General features: G+C 44.1%; 1 protein-coding gene across 1 annotated transcript in view; it reads right to left on the bottom strand.

The window, feature by feature from the left end:
• ANKLE2 (ankyrin repeat and LEM domain containing 2) overlaps window positions 1-21,241 on the bottom strand; it is a gene marked incomplete in the record, with an annotated part of 2,117,323 nt that overhangs the window by 994,796 nt on the left and 1,101,286 nt on the right. Inside the window, 1 exon segment of the mRNA XM_044060669.1 lies at window positions 1,504-1,626. Coding sequence (XP_043916604.1) covers window positions 1,504-1,626 — 123 coding nt within the window.

Genomic DNA, 21,241 nt, shown 5'->3' with positions numbered 1-21,241 from the left:
GCCAGACACACGTCACCTCTTAGCAATCTGCAGGACAGAGTATAGTGACAGGGCTTGGTGTTGGCCCATTAATGACACGTTGGTTAAGCCTTGAATCCTTTCACTAAGGCGACTCTGTGGGTGTTCCAGTTGTTGCATGTGTCTCGACAGATGCATGCCAAGGGGAGCATTATTTTCAATCACTAGCCTAATGAGGGCTGAATAAAGGGGGGGGGGTCAATATCATCTCTACAACTACACACAATCCCGTTGTTTATAAGCTGTGCAGTATAAAAGGACTTTCTTACAACAGCAGACATATGCTAATCAACAGTTAGGTTAATGTCCACATAAGTTCCCAAATCCTGAACTGGGTCAACTGTTAGGGGCATATTGTCAATGTGGCAGTTCCCTGGGGTAGATGACTTCCCAACTGACACAATAATGCATTTTTATGAATTTAGTTCCAAGTCCATGATTTTGGCACCATATTTTTATTTGGGACAAACCTTCCTGCAGGATGGCAAAGTAATTTGTGGCTTCAGTGACTGCATCTGCAAACATAGTCAGCCAGAGCCCTTTCGTATTGGTTTTTACTTAAAATGCCAAACAGGAGGAGTGCTAGGACAGAACCATGGGGGACTCCACTGTTGACTGGTCTCTTTATTGAGGTAACTTTCCCTATTTTGATTATCTGCATCCCTACTTGTGAGGGAGTTGGCAATCCAGTGGGCTAAACAGGTGCTTATTCCTGGTTTATTTAGCCTTTCTACTATGCATGAGTGGGGATTTGTGTGAAAAGCTTTGGCCAGGTCAAGTTATGCAGTGTACATTGTTTATCTATGCCAAACAGGAAAAGAAAGTCAACCTGAGGAATAGAGGGATATGGCCAATGTGTAGGGGTGGTTGAATGTCAAACAGAAGCAGATTTATCAAGGAAAGAAGGCTTGATTGAAAAACATCTCCTAGAATCCATCTTAACCTAGAAGTCTGTTTATGCTGCCTGTGAATAAAGGAAGACTTAGATGGTTAATTTCTCTGAACAGAAGCAGAACAGATAATGCTTGGTTGTGGTGGTGGTGGTGGTGGGGGGGGGGGCTTTACAGCCATAAGAGCACTGAAAAGCCCTCAAGTAAAATCATGCCATTCTTTGTGTGGGTACTTAGCCACAGAGGCCACATGCCTGGTCTTCTGGTTCTTTTTTAAATAAACATTAGCTTTAACAAATCTAGGAGGTTCAGACACCTGCCTTGATTCAATGACTACCAGGCACCTCCTCCCTAACAGGTATATGGGGAACCCCCCTAAACCCATCCAAAATAATCAGTTGTGGTTAACCCTAGTTAAAATGTTAACCAGCAAGATAAAAACTGAAGCAAAAGAGAAAGAGATGCAGAACTTTGTCAAACGCAGGGATGCTAGCAATGACCAATTTCTTTGTGAAGTATGTAACACCACACTCAAATTTTAGAAAAAATACCCATTACTTTTTCAACTCATCGTGGCAAGATTAAATATACTCACATCTTCTGGAGTTTGGTTATACTTATTTCTGGCACTTTTCTGAATATCTGGATGTGCACATAACACATTCACTACTTCTGCATGTCCAAACTTGCAAGCAAAATGTAATGGCGTATCAAATCCCTAGGAGAAAAACAAAAGGATTAAAATTAATTGTAAGCTTCTTTAACAGCCTAAGATTGTACATGGATTCACACTACATGAAAAAAAAAAATACTTAAGGACATACTACAGTGTGGGTTTAGTTTTCGTCTGTTGAGATTTTTTTCCATGGTGGCCAAGTAGTTCCTTTCACAGGGAAAGTATCTTTTGGTGTAACATTATTTTGGAGAAGTGGAGATGGGTAAGTAGAACTCGATAAAATGCAATTTCAATGGGTCAAAGTAGACACACACACACACACACACATATATATATATATATATATATATATATATATATATAATTATATATATATATATGTGTGTGTGTGTGTGTGTGTGTATATATATATATATATATATATATATATATATATATATATATATATATATATATATATATATATATATATATATATATATACACATATATATATATGTGTGTGTGTATATATATATATATATATATATATATATATATATATATATATATATATATATATATATATATATATATAAAGGTCTACCTTGTTTGATGTAAGTTTCAAAAATTAGAAGTTATGTACCTACCATAACGTTCCATGTTAGTTGTCTTCTCTCGCCTTCTTTCTTGCTGGATGGGTTCGGAGCCGATCCTCGGCTCCGACTCGGCACTTGCTTTAGCTTAGGAACTCCTTTTACCAGCTCGAGGCAACCCTATATCCCATGATGCAAGGCGGAACTACCTCAGATCTCGTTTGGTAGCTAACCTACCCTGCTAAAGACTATCCTAACATAATTAGGAACACAAGTTCCTAATAGAGGTCCTCATATGAAGGCACCGGAGGAAACAACTTAATAGGAACTCTTCAAGATCTGTCCAGGCCAGGGGGAAGGAGGGAGGGACGCAAGAAAGAAGGCGAGAGAAGACAACTAACATGGAACGTTATGGTAGGTACATAACTTCTAAATGTTAAGTTGTCAATCTCGCCTTCATTCTTGCTGGATGGGACTGCGTCCCTAGCACCTGTATCCCGGGTGGCTCAATGGAACAGACTCTTGAGAACTGTGGAACCAAAACTGGCCCTATCTCTGGAGGCCAAGTCCAACTTGTAATGAGAGACAAAGGTATGGGGCGTGCCGCAAGTAGCTGCTGCACAAATGGTATCAATGGGTAGTCTATCCTGAAAAGCTGCAGAAGTGGATAGACTCCTGGTTGAGTGTGCTTTTGGCTTAGAAGACAGCTGTTTGCCTCTGAGAGAGTACACATAGGAAATAGTGGAAGTCAACCATCTGGATAAGGTCACTTTAGATACTGGAAGACCTATCCTGTTTTCTGCATAGGAGACAAATAATTGGTCCGATTTTCTGAATTGTTTAGTTCTATGCAAATAGTACCTGAGCTGACGATGGACATCCAAAAAATGCAGTTTCTGTTCAGCTCTGTCGGAATAGTTTGGGAAAAAGACTGGTAGGTCTATAGATTGGTTAATGTTGGTTTGAGATACGACTTTGGGGAGAAAGGAAGGGTTAGTTCTTAATGATACCCTGTCCTTATGAAAAACCAAATAAGGGGAACGAATGCAGAGAGCTTGAATCTCGGAAACTCTTCTTGCAGAAGTGACAGCCAGTAAAAATATAGTTTTCCAGGTCAATAACTTCAAAGAACATGAAACAGACGGTTCGAAGGGAGGTAGTATCAAGGATGCCAACATTAAGTTTAGATCCCATTGCGGAGGAGGATGCTTTATAGGTGGTTTTAGGAGGAAAACTCGAAAGGCCTTGCATAACCTATGAGACATAATGTTATTGTCATGCAGGCCAACATGATACTTGGAAATAGCAGCCAGTTGTACTTTGACTGTAGATGACGAGGATCCTGAATGAAAAACCTCCGCCAGGAAATCTAAAACCGAATGTACAGGAGCAGTAAAGGGGTCAATATTTCTGGAATTCGCCCAAATAGAAAAACGTCGCCACTTGCTAGCATAAACAGTCCTAGTGGACGACTTCAAGGAAGACACTAAAATGTCTCTGACTGAGTCCGAAATCATCGGTAGCCTGGCTAGGGTAGGAAGTGGAGCAACCAAGCAGTGAGGTTGAGAGAATGAATGGCCCGGTGCTGCTGACCCAATTGGTGGATCAAGAGATCCGGAACTGGGTCCAGATGCCAGGGCTGCACCAGAAGGTGACGATGCAGAGACGGAAACCAAATTTGTCGAGGCCAATATGGGGCAATGAGGATCAATTTGGCTCTCAAAACGGTGGCTTTCTGAATGACTTGTGGAATCAAGGGAAAAGGAGGAAAAGCGTACAGAAGTCCCCGGGGCCAATCCTGGGTTAGAGAGTCACTCAGGGGTTGGCCTGGAAGGGGAAAGAGGGTGAAGAAATCGGGGCACTTGTTGTTTTGAGGAGTAGCAAAAAGATCGCAACAAGGAGTGCCCCACTTCAGAAAAATCTGATCCACTACAGATTGATTGAGAGACCACTCGTGAGGCATCAGAATGGATCTGCTCAGCCTGTCCGCTAATAGGATGGACCTGCCGGGGATGTGCGTTGCTATTAGAAACCGCTGAGAAGAGATCGCCCATTGCCAAAGTCTGAGAGCTTCTCGACATAACGGACAGGACCTGGTCCCGCCCTGTTTGTTGATGTACCAGACTACGGACATGTTGTCCGTCTGTACTGCAATAGTCCCCGTGGGAAGAAAGTCGTTGAGGGCTTGCAACGTTAAAAGCACTGCTCTCATCTCCAGGACATTTATGTGCAGATGGTATTCTATGGGTTGCCACGTCCCGTGGACCATCCTGCCCTGATAATGCCCCCGCCACCCGATCAGAGAGGCATCCGTAGTGACTGTGGCAACTGGAGGAGGGGAATAAAGGGTCGGCCCTGATGAAGAAGAGGGGAAGATATCCACCAGTTCAGATGAGCTCGGCACAACTGTGTTACCAAGACTTGTGCCTCATCGGAGACTGTGGTACAACCACTGCGTGAATAGCATCCACTGCAGAAGACGCATGTGGAAGCGAGCCAGTGGTAGAAGAACAATGGCCGCAGCCATGAGACCTAGAACCTTCAGTATAAATCTGGCTTTGATCTTGTTGCTTTGCAATAGAAGCCGAGCAATTTTGGATGTCCAGAATTCTTTGATCTGTTAGTCTGGCTAACATTTTGACGGTGTTTAATTCTGCCTATAAAGGTGATAGATTGGCAAGGCAGCAGAGAAGATTTTTGAAATTTACTGAAATTCCCAAACTCCTGCAAAGCTGTAAAGTGTAGTCTCTGGACTGAAGAAGCTGACACTTGGTGGTGGCGGACAGGAGCCAGTCGTCCAAATAGGGAAACACCTGGAATCCTTGACGTCTCAGATGAGCTGTGACCACTGCCATGCATTTGGTAAACACTCTGGGGGCTGAAGTGAGGCCAAAGGGCAGTGCTCTGAATTGGTAATGACTGGTCCCTAGCCGGCGGAGAAACCTTCTGGAGCATCTGTGAATCTTTATGTGATAGTACGCATCCTGAAGGTCTATAGAGCACATCCAGTTGTCCTTGCCCAGAAAGGGCAGAATGGACTGAAGCGTGACCATCCGGAATCTTGCCTTCTTGACAAATCTGTTTAGATTGCTCAGGTCTAATATTGGTCTCCAATCTCCGTCCTTTTGGGGACCAAAAGAATCTCAGTAGACGCGGATCCTACCTGGTCTGCGGCACAGTCTGGACGGCTCTTTTTCTAGGAGCTTTGAAACCTCCTGTTCTGCCAAATCCCTTTGACCGGGTGAGATGTCTGGAAGGGATTGTAGAGATACGGAAACCTTCAAGGGGATTGTGTAACCGCCGGATATGATCGACTGTACCCACATCTCTTGAGATAGGGATTGCCAGGCTACTGGGTACAGCGAAATCCTTCCCCGACTGCCTCCAAGGGTGGACAGTCGGGCAACAACTCAGGGATGCTGAAAGGGCTTCTCAGGAAGAGACTCCCTGTTGCCCTGGTTCTGAGGACCCCCTGCCTCTAGGGCGTCTTATTGTTACCCCTCTGCCTCTGGGGTAAACTGACCACGTGTGTCCGTGTAGCTCCTTGGGCTTTACGGAACCACATCTTCCCCCTTCTGACCCTTGGGGTATGGTCTAGAAGGAGTGGAAAATTGGACTCCAACGGCAGAAAGAGTTTTACCGTCCTGCTCACACCTGGTCAAGGTATCCTTCACCTGAGGTCCGAACAAATCTGAACCATCAAAGGGGGTATTAGTGAAGGACGCCTTAAAGGGGTCCGCAAAATTACAAAGCCGCATCCAGGCTTGGCGTCTAAGAGCAACTCCTGTGCCTGCGGCCCTGCTCGCTCCATCGGCCGCATAGGATATGAGCCGCATGGAGGAGTTAGATATGGAATTCAGGATTGCAAGCTGCGAGGCAATCTTTTCCTGAGCCCCAGCAGCAGAAGGATCCTGGACTACTTCACCCAGTTCCTTGAGAACATCTCGTTGAAGCCTGGTGAAGTGACAAAGATAATTCAGCGAACGCATAGCAAAGGTCGCTGAAGAAAACATCCGCTTTCCATACCTGTCCATGGTCCTAGAATCCTTGTTAGGAGGATGGACAGGTACTGAAGGATCCGCCAGTTCCTTCTTAGTGGCCGCCGCCACCACCATAGCATCCACAGAAACACCTTTGGAAAGGAACTGTTTGTCCGAAGGGGCCGTGATGAATTTGGATGGTCTCCTGGGGACAGGTTCCACAGAATCTGGAGCCGCCCACGCCTTCCGAGCTACTACCTGCATCAGTGGGTCGAAAGGCGGAGACACCCAGGAGGTGGAGGGTCGGGATCCAAAAGGCTCGAGGTATAGCGACTCATCCTCGGAGGGGTCAATGGAGGCCAATTCCCCTCTGTTTGAGGAGCTCAAAGATGTCTGAAAAGGAGACATCCTCAGAGGGGTATCATGGGGAACCCTGCGACTCATCTAAGTCGGTATCAGATGTAGTAGACTCAGGGAGTCTATGTGTTTCCTCTTACACGTCCTCTTCCGAGGGGGTTCCCCTGCAGGATCAGGAGAAACCTCGGAAGAGGAGGAAATTCCCAATGGGGAAACCTGGGGCGATGGATCCCTGGGCCTGAGAGCAAGAGGCTGGCAAGAGGCGTCTGCAGGCACTGATGAGGGAGGAGCTAGAGGGATGGACCGTTGACCAGGCTCAGAGGCCAGGACACTCCTCATAATCTCAAAGGCTCCCCTCCCCGGGAGGCCGGAATATCCCCGCTCCGAGGAAACAGGAATGCCCGGCTCCACTGAGAGGGAAGGCTCCGAGGCCGATGTCGGCGCCGAGCTTACCAAAGCCGAAGCCCCAAGAGGGAGAGCGGGGTCGGACAAGGGTCCGATGCCACTAGCCCCCTCGGAGCCGACAAGGGAAACCCGACGACCGGATCCCTCCAAGGAAGGTCTCAAGGAGGAGATCGGAGCCGAGGATGACGGAGCCAAAGGATGTATCGGCTCCGGCACCGAAACAGTCACTGTCCCGAGAAGCTCCGGCTCCGAACTGCGATGTGGAGTCGGAGGAGGAAGTTCAAGGGGTGAGGCTATAGCCGAAGTCTGATGAGATGGGCTATGGAGCATTTGGGCCAGTGCCTGAGACTTCAACAGCCTGCTTACCACCCTCTCCAAGTCGTGGTCAGACAGCCTGGAAGATCTCGAAGATTGGCTCCGATGGCTCCGCTCCGACAAAAGAGGAGACCCGGGCCGAGTGGATACTCAGTAAGGGGACCGAGATCACTACGGGGACAGAGCCATCGGAACCGAAGTCCCCTGAACTCCAGATGGAGCCGAAGGTTTCTCGGCCCCGATGCTGGATAAAGTGTCGGCTCCAGCCGGAGCCGACAAGGCTATAGTAGATAAGGTATCGGAGCCAGCCAGCACCGAACCCACTACCTTCGAGGCAGATACATCGGTTCCAGCGGGCGATCTCGGCTCCGACGGAGCCGGAGCCACCGGAGGAGGCTTAGATACTGAAGCCTGAGCCTTCGGTGGCTTAGAAGGTTTCTCAGACCCTGCCTTCGAGGGAGAACCTTCTGGCTTAAGTAAGCCACAGAGGATAAGTTTGTTCCTCCTTTCCTGCAGGACTCTCTGGCTAAAGGAGTGACACAAAGCACAGGAGTCCTGCAGGTGCAAAGGCCCCAGGCAATAAACACAAGAAGTGTGACCGTCTGTCAGAGACATTTTCTGACAGCACGAGTCACACTTCTTGAAGCCTGAGACCTTGCCTTCCCTAGACATATCTTAGGTGGAAGAAACACAGACAAACCCCAACAAACACACAAATTAATCCCCTACACACAACACACAGGAAGGGATTAACAACTGGGGTTTAAGACCTAACTAAAACTTTTACACTAAGGCTTAAAAGATGTTATAAAAGTTTGAAAAACAAGGGAATAAGGTGGGCTGTAATCACTACAGACTACACTATGACTAAAAAGGGGAAATAAAAATACTAACTAAGCTTCTCTTTCTTTTACAAGAAATTCACTTACCTCTGCTGGTAAAGGAGACCTCTTTCGCTAAGCGGCAAACGAGATCTGAGGTAGTTCCGCCTTGCATCATGGGATATAGGGTTTCCTCGAGCTGGTAAAAGGAGTTCCTAAGCTAAAGCAAGTGCCGAGTCGGAGCCGAGGATCGGCTCCGAACCCATCCAGCAAGAATGAAGGCGAGATTGACAACTTAACATGTACAGTTGTGTACACTTACCATAAATGTAGATGTTCGAATGCATTCACTGTTGCAGTCATTACATTTGGGTAATCTGCTGGCCAGGTTGCCCTCAGTCGGCCTGAATTCCAAAGTCTTGGGGTCCTGCGTCGGTTGCTGTCTTCTCTTCCATGACGTCAAGTCGTCAGGGGTATAAAACATGCAGCCGATGCCATTTTCTTTAGTTTTTCTTACCCCTAATGTCAGGTTCCCCCATATATATATATATATATATATATATATATATATATATATATATATATATATATATATATACATGCATCAAAATAAACTTTACCTTCATCTACAAGCAAATACATCACATAGGCTGTAAAAGATAGAGAAGGAAAGATAAACTGTAGAATGACAGGGGGATGGGTGGGAGGGTAACCTGGACTGCAACAGTGAATACACACGAACATCTACATTTATGCTAAGTGTACACAACTGTACTATGTTCTTCGTATTTCACTGCTGCAGTCATTACATTTGGGTAGAATCCCAAAGCTATGGTTGGGAGGCTGGAGCTAAACAGCATTAGGTGAGGCTATAAGGCCTTGCAGCACTGCAGTGGCAAAGCCTGCCCTGGACTTAGAGTAGAGAGGCAAATGGTAATGCTTTGTAAATGTGTAAACAGAACTCCAAGTAGCAGCCTCTAAAATGTCCTTGGTTGGTACTCCTCTGAGAAAGGCTGCTGAAGTAGCTGCAGCCCTGGTGGAGTGAGACCCAATGCCCTTGGGCACAGGATTGCCATGGTGTAAGTAGCAGAAACAGATGCAATGGCTTATCCACTTTGAGATTGTCTGCTTTGAAATAGCCTTTCCTTCTGATCCTGCAGCATATGATACTAGTAATTGCTGAGTTTTTCTTAGAGCTTTAGTCCTGCTCAAGAAGCATTTTAGCTCTCTGTGTACGTCCAAGGAATGCAGAACTCTCTCTCCTTTGTTCTGTGGATTTGAATAAAAAGTTGGCAGATGAATTGTTTGGTTAACAGCCACACTGGAAACAACCTTAGGAATAAAAGTAGGATTTGTCCTCAGAGACACCCTGTCTGGGTAAAATATGATAAAAGGCTCTACAGCCGTGAGGGCCTGTAGCTCTGAAACTCTTCCTGCTGAAGTAATTGCTAGTAGCAGAGCTGTCTTCCATGATAATAACTTTATATCAGCGGTAGCAGCTGGTTCAAATGGAGGCAGGGTGAGCTTTTCCAACACATAGATTCATAGATTAGTACTAAGCTAACTGCTCTTGTGAGCCTTTTTAAGCCTAGCCAATTATCCCTTGTGAGACTCAAACCCTGCACCTTGTGCTTGTAAGGCAAACACCTTAACCATTAGGCCACCCTCCCAACCCATAATTGAAGTCCCATGCAGGTAATGGTGATCTTCTAGGAGGCCTTACATTTTTGGCTCCTCTAAGATACTGCTTTAGTAAAGGATGAGAAAAGATTGGTGGCTCTGTACTGTAATGGGCCGAAATGGCAGAGGCATGGATTTTGATTGATGAGAAAGATAGGCCTTTGCCAAGCATCTCAGTTAAGTATTGTAATATCTGAGGAATATGCAGTTCTGCTGTATCAGTTCCTTGTGCTGGATTCCAAGCACAGAATCTCTTCCGTTTGTCAGCATAAGATTTTCTAGTACTAGGCCTTCTGGCTTCCAAAATGACATCCATCACAGCCTTACTGAGAGGTGTCGTCTGTATGCTTACAGGATTAGCCATGCTGCCAGGTTCAGAGTCTGTAGTTGATTGTGCAGGATCGGACTGTTTTGCTGGGACAGTAGTTGTGGTTTTTGAGGCAAGGTCCAAGCTGGGTATTGAGACAAGTTCCTTAGGATTGGGTACCAGTATTGGCGGGGCCAGTCCGGGGCAATTAAAATCATCTTTGGCTTCTCTTGTCTGACTTTTAGGAGGACCTTGGGTAGAGGCAGCAGAGGAGGAAAGGCGTAAACTGATAGGTTTTTCCAACTTAAGGATAGGGCATCCACTTTCCATGCTTGTCTGTGATAAGTCCTTGTGCAGAATCTTTTCAGTTGATAATTTTGAGGAGAGGCAGTTTACTGTGTACCCTAGGCATGTTAGAAGACTTTTCACATATGCCAGGTGTCGTAGAACAGTGTCCTTGTTCTCTGCTTGAATGAGACAGTTGTCCAAGTAAGGATATATTTGAATACGTCCTTGTCTGCAAAATGCAATTACTGGTGCCAGGCACTTTGTAAAGACCCGGGGCGCAGTAGATAAGCCAAAGGGCAGTGCAGAGAATTGGTAATGTATTAAGCCAGCCTTGAATCTGAGGTATCTTCTGCACAACTGTCTTATTGGGACATGCAGGTATGCCTCTTTTAGGTTTAAAGTCACCAGCCAAGTATTCCTGCCCAGCATGGGCAGAAGTTGCTGCAAAGTCAGCATTTTGAATTTTGGAATGTCCAGGTATATGCTCAAAATTGATAAATACAGTATTGGCCGCCAGGCCTTGTCCTTTCTGGGTACCAAGAACAGTCTTGAGTAAAACATTGTCCTTTTTCCTGTTCTGGTACTGTTTGAATGGCCCTCATATCCATGAGGGACGTAACCTTTTTCTGTGCCTCTGCCCATTGTTTTTTTGGCAGATCTGGAAAACCATTCGTCATTGGCAGAGTGTGGAAATGGAATCTGTATCCCTGTAACACGATGTTTAGTACCAACTTGTCCTGGGTTATTAACTGCCAATTTTGAGCAAAAAGTGCTAATTTTCCCCATATGGGTGCTGCCAAAAGATACGTGCTTGGTGTAGGCAGAGGGAAGTCATTGGGATTGCTTTCTGTAGGTTTGCGCTTTATCTCCTCCAGATTTGGAGGTGGATGCGCCCCATTGCTTTGACCTGTATGAGTCTTGAGCCTGGTACCTGGAACCCTTAGGGCGTCTGGTTTTTCCCCTTTGAGCTCTGTCTGAAACAGGAAAGGACCAATTTTTTGAAGGCCAGTGTCTACTGAATCTAGGTGGCTGCACTTGTAAGAAATCTTTAACAGTTTGCATAGATTTAGCTTTGTCTTCCATTTTCTTTAAAACCTCTTCTGCCTTAATACCAAACAGAGAATCATGCTGTAAAGGTGCATTTAGCAATTTAGCTTTAACATGATCAGGCAAATTTTGTTCCTTTAACCAAGCATGCCTCCTGATCACAGATCCAGTAACTGCAGCCCTGCAGGAGGCCTCTAAAGAATCAAAACCACATTGCAAAATATGCTTTCCAACTTTTTCAGCTGCATGCAATTCCTGCAATTCCTTATTTTCTGCACATTCTGAAATCAACATCATTTTCTCTTTCAGCAATCCCATAACATGTTGTTGGTACTTAAGCATATGAAATTGACAGTTTAAGGCCCTGATTGCCAAGGTTGCAGATGTACAAATCTTTTTTCCCCATCTGTCCAATTTCCTTGAATTTCTGTTGAGGCCTTAACTCCCTTTGGACCCTGTGAAATAGTTTCAGGATCAGCAGCAGGGTTGTTAAATAAAAATTTATGAGAGTCAGGGACCCTGTAATACCTGTCAGGCTTACTGGGAGCCAGAGGTAAGGAGTCAGGGGTCAGGCTTGACTCCAAAAACACATCATCCACAATGTCTAACACAGGGGGAATGGCTAAAGGCTTATGCTGGGGGAAAAGAAGGAAATCCCTGAGCCTCTTTTTTGATTCTGAGAAGTCTTAACACTCAGTGAAAATGCTTCCTCAAATTATGCAAGGTTTCTCCAAAAGAATAATCCTCAGGAGGAGATGCAGATGGAATGTACTCCTCAGCATCAGAATCCTCATAGGGAGGTAAAGATAATTCCTGATCAGAAGAGGAATCAGAAGCAACAGAAACCTGATCTGAAGATACATAGTTAGGGTCTTGCCTAGGCCTCTTATCTGGAGGGGGATGGGTTCCCCTGATCAAGGTAATAAGGTCTTCAGCCATTTTGATCATCTGTTTTTTAGGCATAGAGGCCTGTGCACGTGGCTCAGGCGTCATTTTTTTTAGTTTTAGAAGGTGTCTTTGCCTTTGGTTTTGCAGCTTTTGTCGGTTTGATATAAAATGTTGAGGTCTGAATACACCCTCAGAAGCCGGTGCCTGCTCAGCGGCTCTGGACCCATCCGAGGGAGATACATCCGTTGGTCCAATACCTTGAGTATCTTGCGGCATGCCGGACTCCTCATGGGTGTCGGAAGAGGCCTGCAATTCGAAGGTAGCAGGTATCAGGGGCTGCAAAAGCACCTCACTGAGTACCGGCGAACTGGCGACTAGCTTAGGAGAAGCTTCGTCGTCAGTTTTGGATCACGACTGCCTTTCTGTGTCCTTTTCTTTGCATTATGTACTTCGGTAGTCGGATTGCTATCCGACGACATTTCTGGGTAGTTAAATCTGTTTCCAAAATACTTAGATGAAAAAATATACCGATGCTTAATAGTGCGTCGGTTAAATCTAGCACAAAACCGACAGCCAGGCACATTGTGATCAGGGCCTAGGCAAGGAATACAGTATGAATGGAAATCCTTATGAGGTATTTGCTTCCCACAAGTAATACAATATTAACTCTTTCTGACATCGGTAAAAAGCAAGAAAAAAGTTTCCCCAACGGGGTACTTAGCTTTAGTGAAGACTTCGGTTCTGAAACTCAAACTCGAATATTTCAGTAGTCGGCCGACTGGCACTTGCGAAATGCTTCTACTTCGGGCACCGTGCGGCAAGAAAGACTAAAGAAAATGGAGTTGGCTGCATGTTTTATACCCCTGATGACCTGACGTCATGGAAGAGAAGACAGCAACCGATGCAGGACCCAAGACTTTGGAATTCAGGCTGACTGAGGGCAACCTGCCAGCAGATTACCCAAATATAATGACTGCAACAGTGAAACACAAAGAACATCTTCAAAACTCATATGGCAGAGACCACATGATCCAATTTTTGAAACTTCTAACACTGAGTGAATTGCCATACAATGCACAACTGGAGATTTACCATTTTCTTCCCTGCAGTGCAACCTCGGAGTTGGTATATTTAAGTAACAATGGGTGTGGGGGTGCAGGGGGGGGGGGGCTTGTCCCCCTGCAAACATGTAGCAGTGAACTTTTTTGTTTAGGTTTTGTTGTATTTTAGAAATTTTAAAACTTTAATCATATGGTCTCGGCCATATGGGTTTCGAAGTTTTGAAATTTCAATCAAATAATGTAGACCCATGCATGTGTGTCTGCGTGTGTAATATAACAAATGGTTTTACTTGTAACAATTAAATCAGTCACTTGTGCCAAACTTCCAGTCTAAAATAATTCATATTTATTTACAAGAAAGTTCAACTAACAGTTTATACAGGAAGTTCAGTCTGCAGCACTAAGTCAGTTGCATTATCACATAAGTTGTTTGTCCTGTACATATTCGAACGCTGCAAGATTTATATTTACAATCAAATGCAGTATCCCCATCAAAGAGGGTTCTAGTAAAGCAGTTGGCTAAAATATATGAACAATATTTACAAAGGCTTCACAAAACACAGCCAGGCTCTAAGTAGCCTTCTTTTTACAATTCTCACAGGCAAGGATAACCTGCTGCCCCTTCTCCTTGTAACTCTTTACAGTTAAGGATAAAAATCAAACTGCTTCGCCTACAAAGGATATAAGCTCCTTTTTCCCCTCAAATAAAGACCCTGCTGAATGCCTCCTTTCTTTATACATATGCCTTCCAGAGTCCTCCCAGCACCCCTTGCAGACAAGGTATTAAACTACTCACAAGAATGGCAACTGCCCTTTAATTGGTCTGTCTGCTGCTGTCCTTCTTAACCTTTAACTGCCTGCTTGTTTCTCAGCTAACATTCTTAATGGGGGTCAGCTACCACTGGGCTTCACATAATTTATATACAGAAGGATGGATATACACAGAAACACACACACACACACACACACACACACACACACACACACACACACACACACACACACACAGATGCACATAGGAAATTTGGTCGGAAATGCACTTAACTACATGACAGGGTTTACAAATGCGGAAACTACTGCAGCCATGTCTTCAAAACATTTACTAAGACTTATGACATGTTGGTGCTTAACTTTCATAAAGTACAGTGGTGTAAGTTGCACTTCCATAACACAAGATGCTCAAATTCTTTACTGCAGTAATAGCCTTTAGGCCATACCTGTTGTCTCTTGCCCATGAGCAACTGGGCAGCTTCCAGAAACTGTCTTCTTCCCACACCTTCACTCTGGTTGCTGCTTGGGCAGCCTGGGCTGGGAAAAATCAACAGAGTAAATAATCTACAGTACTTTCTTGTTGCCTTGTATAGAGGCAGCTCACAGGCTTCATAGTAGCAGCTGGCCTTCAGCTTCAGTTCTGGCAGTTAAGTCCCCAGAAGGGAACGCTTCCACAGAGAATACTGCCTTAAAAGAAAAAAAAAAGAAATTGATATTTATTTCACTAGAGCTTTTTAGCAGTATTTTCTTTTATGAAACCCAGTACTAACATTGGAAGTTTCTTGTTTGCAAACTGTTATTTTAGCTTCAGCTACTTTTGGGGCTACTTAAGCAGGACAGTGTACTGCTTGTGTAAGCTCTGTGTGTTTTATGTAAACGTTTAGTGCCAGGGAAGTATTTTATTTAGGCCGGAACTATTACAGGGTATGTTAGTGCATATTTTCACTGTGTGACAACTTAGCATTTTTTTCTGTCAGACTGAAATTTGAGAGAAGGGGTTTCTGACAGGACTTTAGTGTGTCGCCTGTGCATTACTGTGTTTAGGGAACTGTGTACGTGAATGTTAATTTAAGTACAAGTGCGCTGCTTGTGAATACTTACCTCCAGAACTCTCCATTCCAAAAAAAATATAACGAAGAGCATAGGTTTCTGAAGAAGTACATCAAAATATTTGTATAGAAGATGTGAATTCAACATCAGGAACTCAGTCTGCATACTCCCCAAGATAAAATAACTGAATCAAATATAAATTATATTTCACAGCAGCAAACCTCTGAGACCCATCCAACCACTACACTAAATCATGAGCCAATAACAACCAAGATAAAGGCACAATATAATGATGCAAAAGCAAGACACTGGTAGTATCCAAATTATCTGTTAGAAAAAGGAATTAAAAGAATGAGTAATGGATATTTGAGACTGATTAGGGAAGACTTCATAAAGGATAGCTAATCAGTGGGAAAAATTACAACAGAGTTTAAAGACTCATGGTAAAGTATTGTGAAAGAAGAAGAATCTCTTACATCAAAGAGCAGAGCAACTATAGAGTGCTAAAGGGAAAATAATGGAATGCTGGGACAGCATGCCTGAGTTTAGAAAGGTTACTGTTAAGCAATTATTTTTGATAACCACTCTAGAGTGAAAAAAAAAAATGTTAGCACAATGACCTGGACACCACATAGTAGCACGAGTTGTAGCCAAACCTAGGGAGCCTATGATGAGAAAAAAGTACAGTTGTGTACCTACCATAAATATAGATGTTCGAGTGTATTCACTGTTGCAGTCATTACACTTGGGTTATCCTGCTGGCAGGCTACCAGCAGTCGGCCTGAATTCCAAAGTCCTGGTCCGGCGTCGGTTGCTGTCACCTCTTCCCTGACGTCAGTGCGCCAGGGGTATAAAAGATGCAGCCGACGCCATTTTCTTCAGTTTTTCTTGCCCCAGATGTCAGGTGCCCCCAAAATGGTAGGCTAAAAATTCTGCTTATAAAAAAGCATGCACTAACATAAACATTACCTTCATCTACAAGCAAATACACCACATAGGTTGCATAGAATAGAGAAGTACAGAGAAGTCCCAGCAATGAAAAGGGGGATGGAGGGAGGGTAACCTGGACTGCAACAGTGAATACACTCGAATATCTACATTTATGGTAGGTACACAACTGTACTATGTTCATCGTGTTTCACTGTTGCAGTCATTACACTTGGGTTGAATCCCAAAGCTGAGGTTGGGTGGCTGGGCCTAAATAGAATTAGGAGTGGCTATGAGGCCCTGCAGAACTGCAGTGGCAAAGCCTGCTCTGGATTTAGAGTAAAGAGGTAAGTGGTAGTGCTTTGTAAAAGTGTGCACTGAAGTCCAAGTTGCAGCATCCAAAATATCCTTGGTTGGTACTCCTCTGAGGAAGGCTGCTGAAGTGGCTGCTGCTCTGGTAGAATGTGGCCTAATGCCCTTAAGCAGTGATTTGCCATGTTGTGAATAGCAGAAACAAATGCAGTGGCCTATCCATTTTGAAATAGTCTGCTTTGAAATTGCCTTTCCTTGTGATCCTGCAGCACATGCCACTAAAAATTGCTCAGTCTTTCTGAAAGCTTTAGTTTTGTCCAAGTAGAAGCGTAGCTGTCTGTGTATGTCCAAAGAATGCAGAAGTCTCTCCCCTTTATTCTGTGGGTTTGGATAAAAGGTAGGCAAATGAATAGTTTGATTAAGAGCCACACTGGACACTACCTTAGGCATAAATGTTGGGTTTGTCCTTAGAGACACCCTGTCCGGATGGAAAATAATAAAAGGTTCCACAGCCATTAATACCTGTAACTCTGAGACTCTTCTTGCTGAAGTTATTGCCAAGAGCAGAGCTGTTTTCCATGATAAGAACTTCATGACGGCTGTATTGGCTGGCTCAAAAGGAGGCAGTGTGAGCTTTTCCAAAACAAAATTGAGGTCCCATGTAGGTATTGGTGCTCTCCTTGGAGGTCTTATGTTTTTGGCCCCTCTGAGGTACTGCCTCAGCAGTGGATGCGAAAAAATAGGTGGGTCCATATTGTAATAAGCTGAAATGGCAGAGGCATGGATCTTAATTGATGAGAAGGATAGGCCTTTGTCCAGCATCTCAGTTAGGTATTGTAAAATCTGAGGAATATTTGGTACAAGCGTGTCAATTCCTTGTGCCTGGTTCCAAGCACAGAATCTCTTCCATTTTTCTGCATAAGATTTTCTGGTGCTGGGCCTCCTGGCCTCCAAAATAACATCCATAACTGCTTTAGAGAGCGGTGTGTCCTGAGTGGTTATAATATTCGCCATGCAGCCAGATTTAGTGTTCTGAGTTGGCTGTGCAGGATCTGATTGTTTTGTTGGGTCAGTAGATGAGGAATTTGAGGTAAAGTCCAGGCTGGGCCTTGAGACAAGTTCTTTAGGATTGGATACAAGTGCTGGCGTGGCCAGTCTGGGGCAATCAGTATCATTTTTGGCTTCTCTTGTCTGACCTTTAGGAGCACCTTGGGGAGGTGAGGCAGTGGAGGAAAGGCATACACTGTAAGGGTTTTCCAGCTGTATGATAGAGCATCCACCTTCCATGCTTGTTTGTGATAAGTCCTTGTGCAGAATCTCTGTAGTTGGCAGTTGTGAGGGGAGGCAAATAGATCTATGTCTGGGCATCCCCATTTCCTTGTTATCATGCTGAAGACTTGTGGATCTAGTTTCCACTCGTGAAGGTCCATGAGGTTTCTGCTTAGTTAGTCTGCCAGAGTATTTGTTTTTCCTGGTAGGAATTGTGCTTCCAGGTGCACTTGATAAGTAAATGCTGTGTTCCACAAAGTCATGGCTTGCCTGCAGTGGGGGTAGGAATGTGTGCCTCCGTGCTTGTTTATGTACCACATGACTGTGGTATTGTCCGTTTTTATCAGCAGTTGTCCTGGATGGAGTAAATCCTTGAAGGCTGTCAGGGCATTCTGTACAGCTAGCATCTCTTTTTGATTGATATGAAGATGCATTTGGCTTGCGGGCCATGTGTCCTGAATACATTTTCCTGCCATGTGGGCGCCCCATGCATAATCTGATGCATCTGTTAGTGTCTGCCTGGCTGTGAGCAAGGTGAATGGCTGTCCCTTGTTGTGGTGACAGGCCTGTGCCCATCGAAACTCTTGTTGTAGGCAGGGAATGAGAGTAAGTAATGCTTCCAGGCTGTGGCAATGTTGAGTCCAAACACTTTTAGGTACCATTGTAGCTTCCTCATATGCAGTCTTGCATATGGAATTAGCAGAATGCAGGATGCCATGAAGCCCAAAGCCTGCAGAATTTTTCTTGCAGATAACTGGGTCTTTGTTGCCATGCTTTTGAAGTATGAAGTCAGTTGCCTTTGTTTGTCTGGCATGAGATAAGCCATCTGGGCAGTTGTATTTAAGCTTGCACCCAGGAATATTATCTCTTGAGAGGGTACTAGTTTTGATTTCTTTTCATTTACTGTGTACCCTAGGCAAATTAGTAATCTTTTTACAAACGCCAGATGCTTTAGTAGAATGTCTTTGTTCTCTGCTTGAATAAGGCAGTCGTCCAAGTAGGGAAATATTTGAATTCCTCTTTGTCTGCAAAATGCAATTACTGGTGCCAGGCATTTTGTGAAGACCCTGGGCACAGTAGATGAGCCAAAGGGCAGTGCAGAGAATTGGTAGTGCATTGAGCCAGCTATGAATCTGAGGTATCTTCTGCAAGATTGTCTGATTGGGACATGCAGGTATGCCTCTTTGAGATCCAACATTACAAGCCAAGCCTTCTTGCCCAGCATGGGCAGAAGTTGCTGCAGAGTCAACATTTTGAATTTTGGAACATCTAGAAAAGTGTTTAGAATAGACAGGTCCAAAATTGGTCTCCAGGCTTTGTCCTTTCTGGGTACTAAGAAAAGTCTTGAGTAAAATCCTTGTCCCTGCTCTTGCTGTGGTACTGGCTGAATAGCCCTCATGTCCATGAGAGATGAAACTTGTTTTTGTGCCTCTGCCCATTGACTGTGTGGCAGGTCTGGCATACCTTTTGCCTTTGGAAGGGTGTGAAAGTGGAACCTGTAGCCCTGAGAGACTATGTTTAAGACCCATTTGTCCTGGGTGATCATGTGTCAATTTTGTGAAAAAAGTGCTAGATTTCCCCCTAAGGATGCTGCCAAAAGATAACTGCTTGGCATTGGCAGAGGAAAGTCATTGGGACTGTTTCCTATATGGCTGTGATTTGTCTTCTCCACTTTTGGAGGTAGTAGCACCCCCATTGTTTGGGCCTGTATGAGCCCTGGGGTTGTTGTCTGCCTGTAGGGCGTCTGTATTTGCCTCTTTGTGGCCTGTCTGACAACTGGAAAGGACCAATTCTTAGAAGGCCAGTTCCTGCTAAATCTGGGAGATTGTGTCTGCATAGATTTCGCTTTATCCTCCATTTTCTTCAACACCTCTTCTGCCTTAACACCAAACAAAGTATCATGCTGTAATGGAGCATCCAATAATTTTGCTTTAACATGATCAGGCAGATTCTGTTCCTTTAACCAAGCATGCCTTCTAATAACAGAACCTGTAACAGCGGCCCTACAAAAGGCCTCCAGTGAATCAAAACCACATTGCAAAGTATGCTTTCCCTTGCGCTTTTTACAAACTCCGGTGGTCGGCTGTTCCGACGGCATTATATAATTAAACCTTCGGCCAAAGTAATGAAAAGCAAAATCGTACTGACGCTTAATAGTGCGTTGGTTAAATCTAGCACAAAACCGACAGCTAGCAACGTCGTGGTCAGGGCCTAAGCAAGGAATACATTAAGAATGAAAATCCTTATGAGGTATTTGCTTCCCACAAGAAATACAATTGTTAACTTTTTCTGACATCAGTCTGGAGCAAGATAAAAGTTTCTCCAATGGGGTACTTAGCTTTACTGAAGACTTCGGATCTGAAATTTGTTTTTGAAAATCTCAGGAGTCGGCCGACCGGCACTTGCGAACTGCTTTTGCTTTGGGCACCGCGCAGCAAGAAAGACTGAAGAAAATGGCATCGGCTGCATCTTTTATACCCCTGGCGCACTGACGTCAGGGAATAGGCGACAGCAACCAATGCCGGACCAGGACTTTGGAATTCAGGTCGACTGCAGATAGCCTGCCAACAGGATAACCCAAGTGTAATGACTGCAACAGTGAAACACGATGAACATCAATCAGGAATTATACATAGGTATTAACAGATATTTTGGAAATTTTATGAAAATATGACTAAAGCAGCACAGGTCTCGGAGACTTCCAAGATGGCTGCACATTGAGTAATAGCTTAACTCTAGCTCTCTCAGTGTGAAAACAGAAACTCATCAAAGAAGGCCAGTAGACTTTTGTGTTTATAGGTAAATTTCAGTAACTGGCTAGTAAGTGTGCTGCCTGGATTCCAGGAAAAAAGAAAAAGAGAGCAACTGGAAAAAAATCAGCTACAAAAAGCCAGGAAGAAACACTGACTGGGGAATGTTCTGCAGCTGTTCAGCAAAAAGCAATGCAACCTTCAGACATGACTTCCAATAACCTACAGGAAGATACAAGACAAATACACACAAAATAGGTTAAAATAAACAAAACACTGATGGAGTATATCAACACAAAAAACAAAAGGCTGGAAAAAATGGAAGAAACTTTAAACAGATATTCAGATGAGGTGATAAAGATGCAAAAATTAGAGGCTGAAATGAAGAAAAAGCTGGCTGAATACGAGACTGAGTCTAAAGCAAAAAGAAGCCAGCACATATACATTGGGTGAAACTCATTTAATATAGAAACAAAAAATCCATTCACATGAATCAAACTGGTTTTGGCTGACGTCTTCTTCAGTGATATAAACAAAAATATATACAAAGTTGCTACAACATATGGGTTTATATACAGCACCATCATGTGTATGACTGGATAAGGAAAAATTCTAAAATTTTCATTTAATCCTGGTGGGATCAACCCCCCACCCCCCCAACATGACTATCCACTTTTTTCTTTATTGTTCATATTTCATGTAAAGTGGCCTTATCATTCCTTCTATACCTGATACAATCAATAACAGTAAAACCAAAAATCCCAGTAGTATGTTTCAAAATATATTTGTATAAAGCACTAGAATGCTTTTTATTTCGAATATCGCTTAGATATTCCCCTATCCTAAACTTTAAA

This window comes from Protopterus annectens, chromosome 2.part0 (genome assembly GCF_019279795.1).
Source record: "Protopterus annectens isolate FY-2018-M chromosome 2.part0, PAN1.0, whole genome shotgun sequence".
NCBI lineage: Eukaryota > Metazoa > Chordata > Ceratodontiformes > Protopteridae > Protopterus > Protopterus annectens.
The sequence above is the reverse complement of the archived record's forward strand: the minus strand, read 5'-3'. Positions and strand labels throughout refer to the sequence as shown.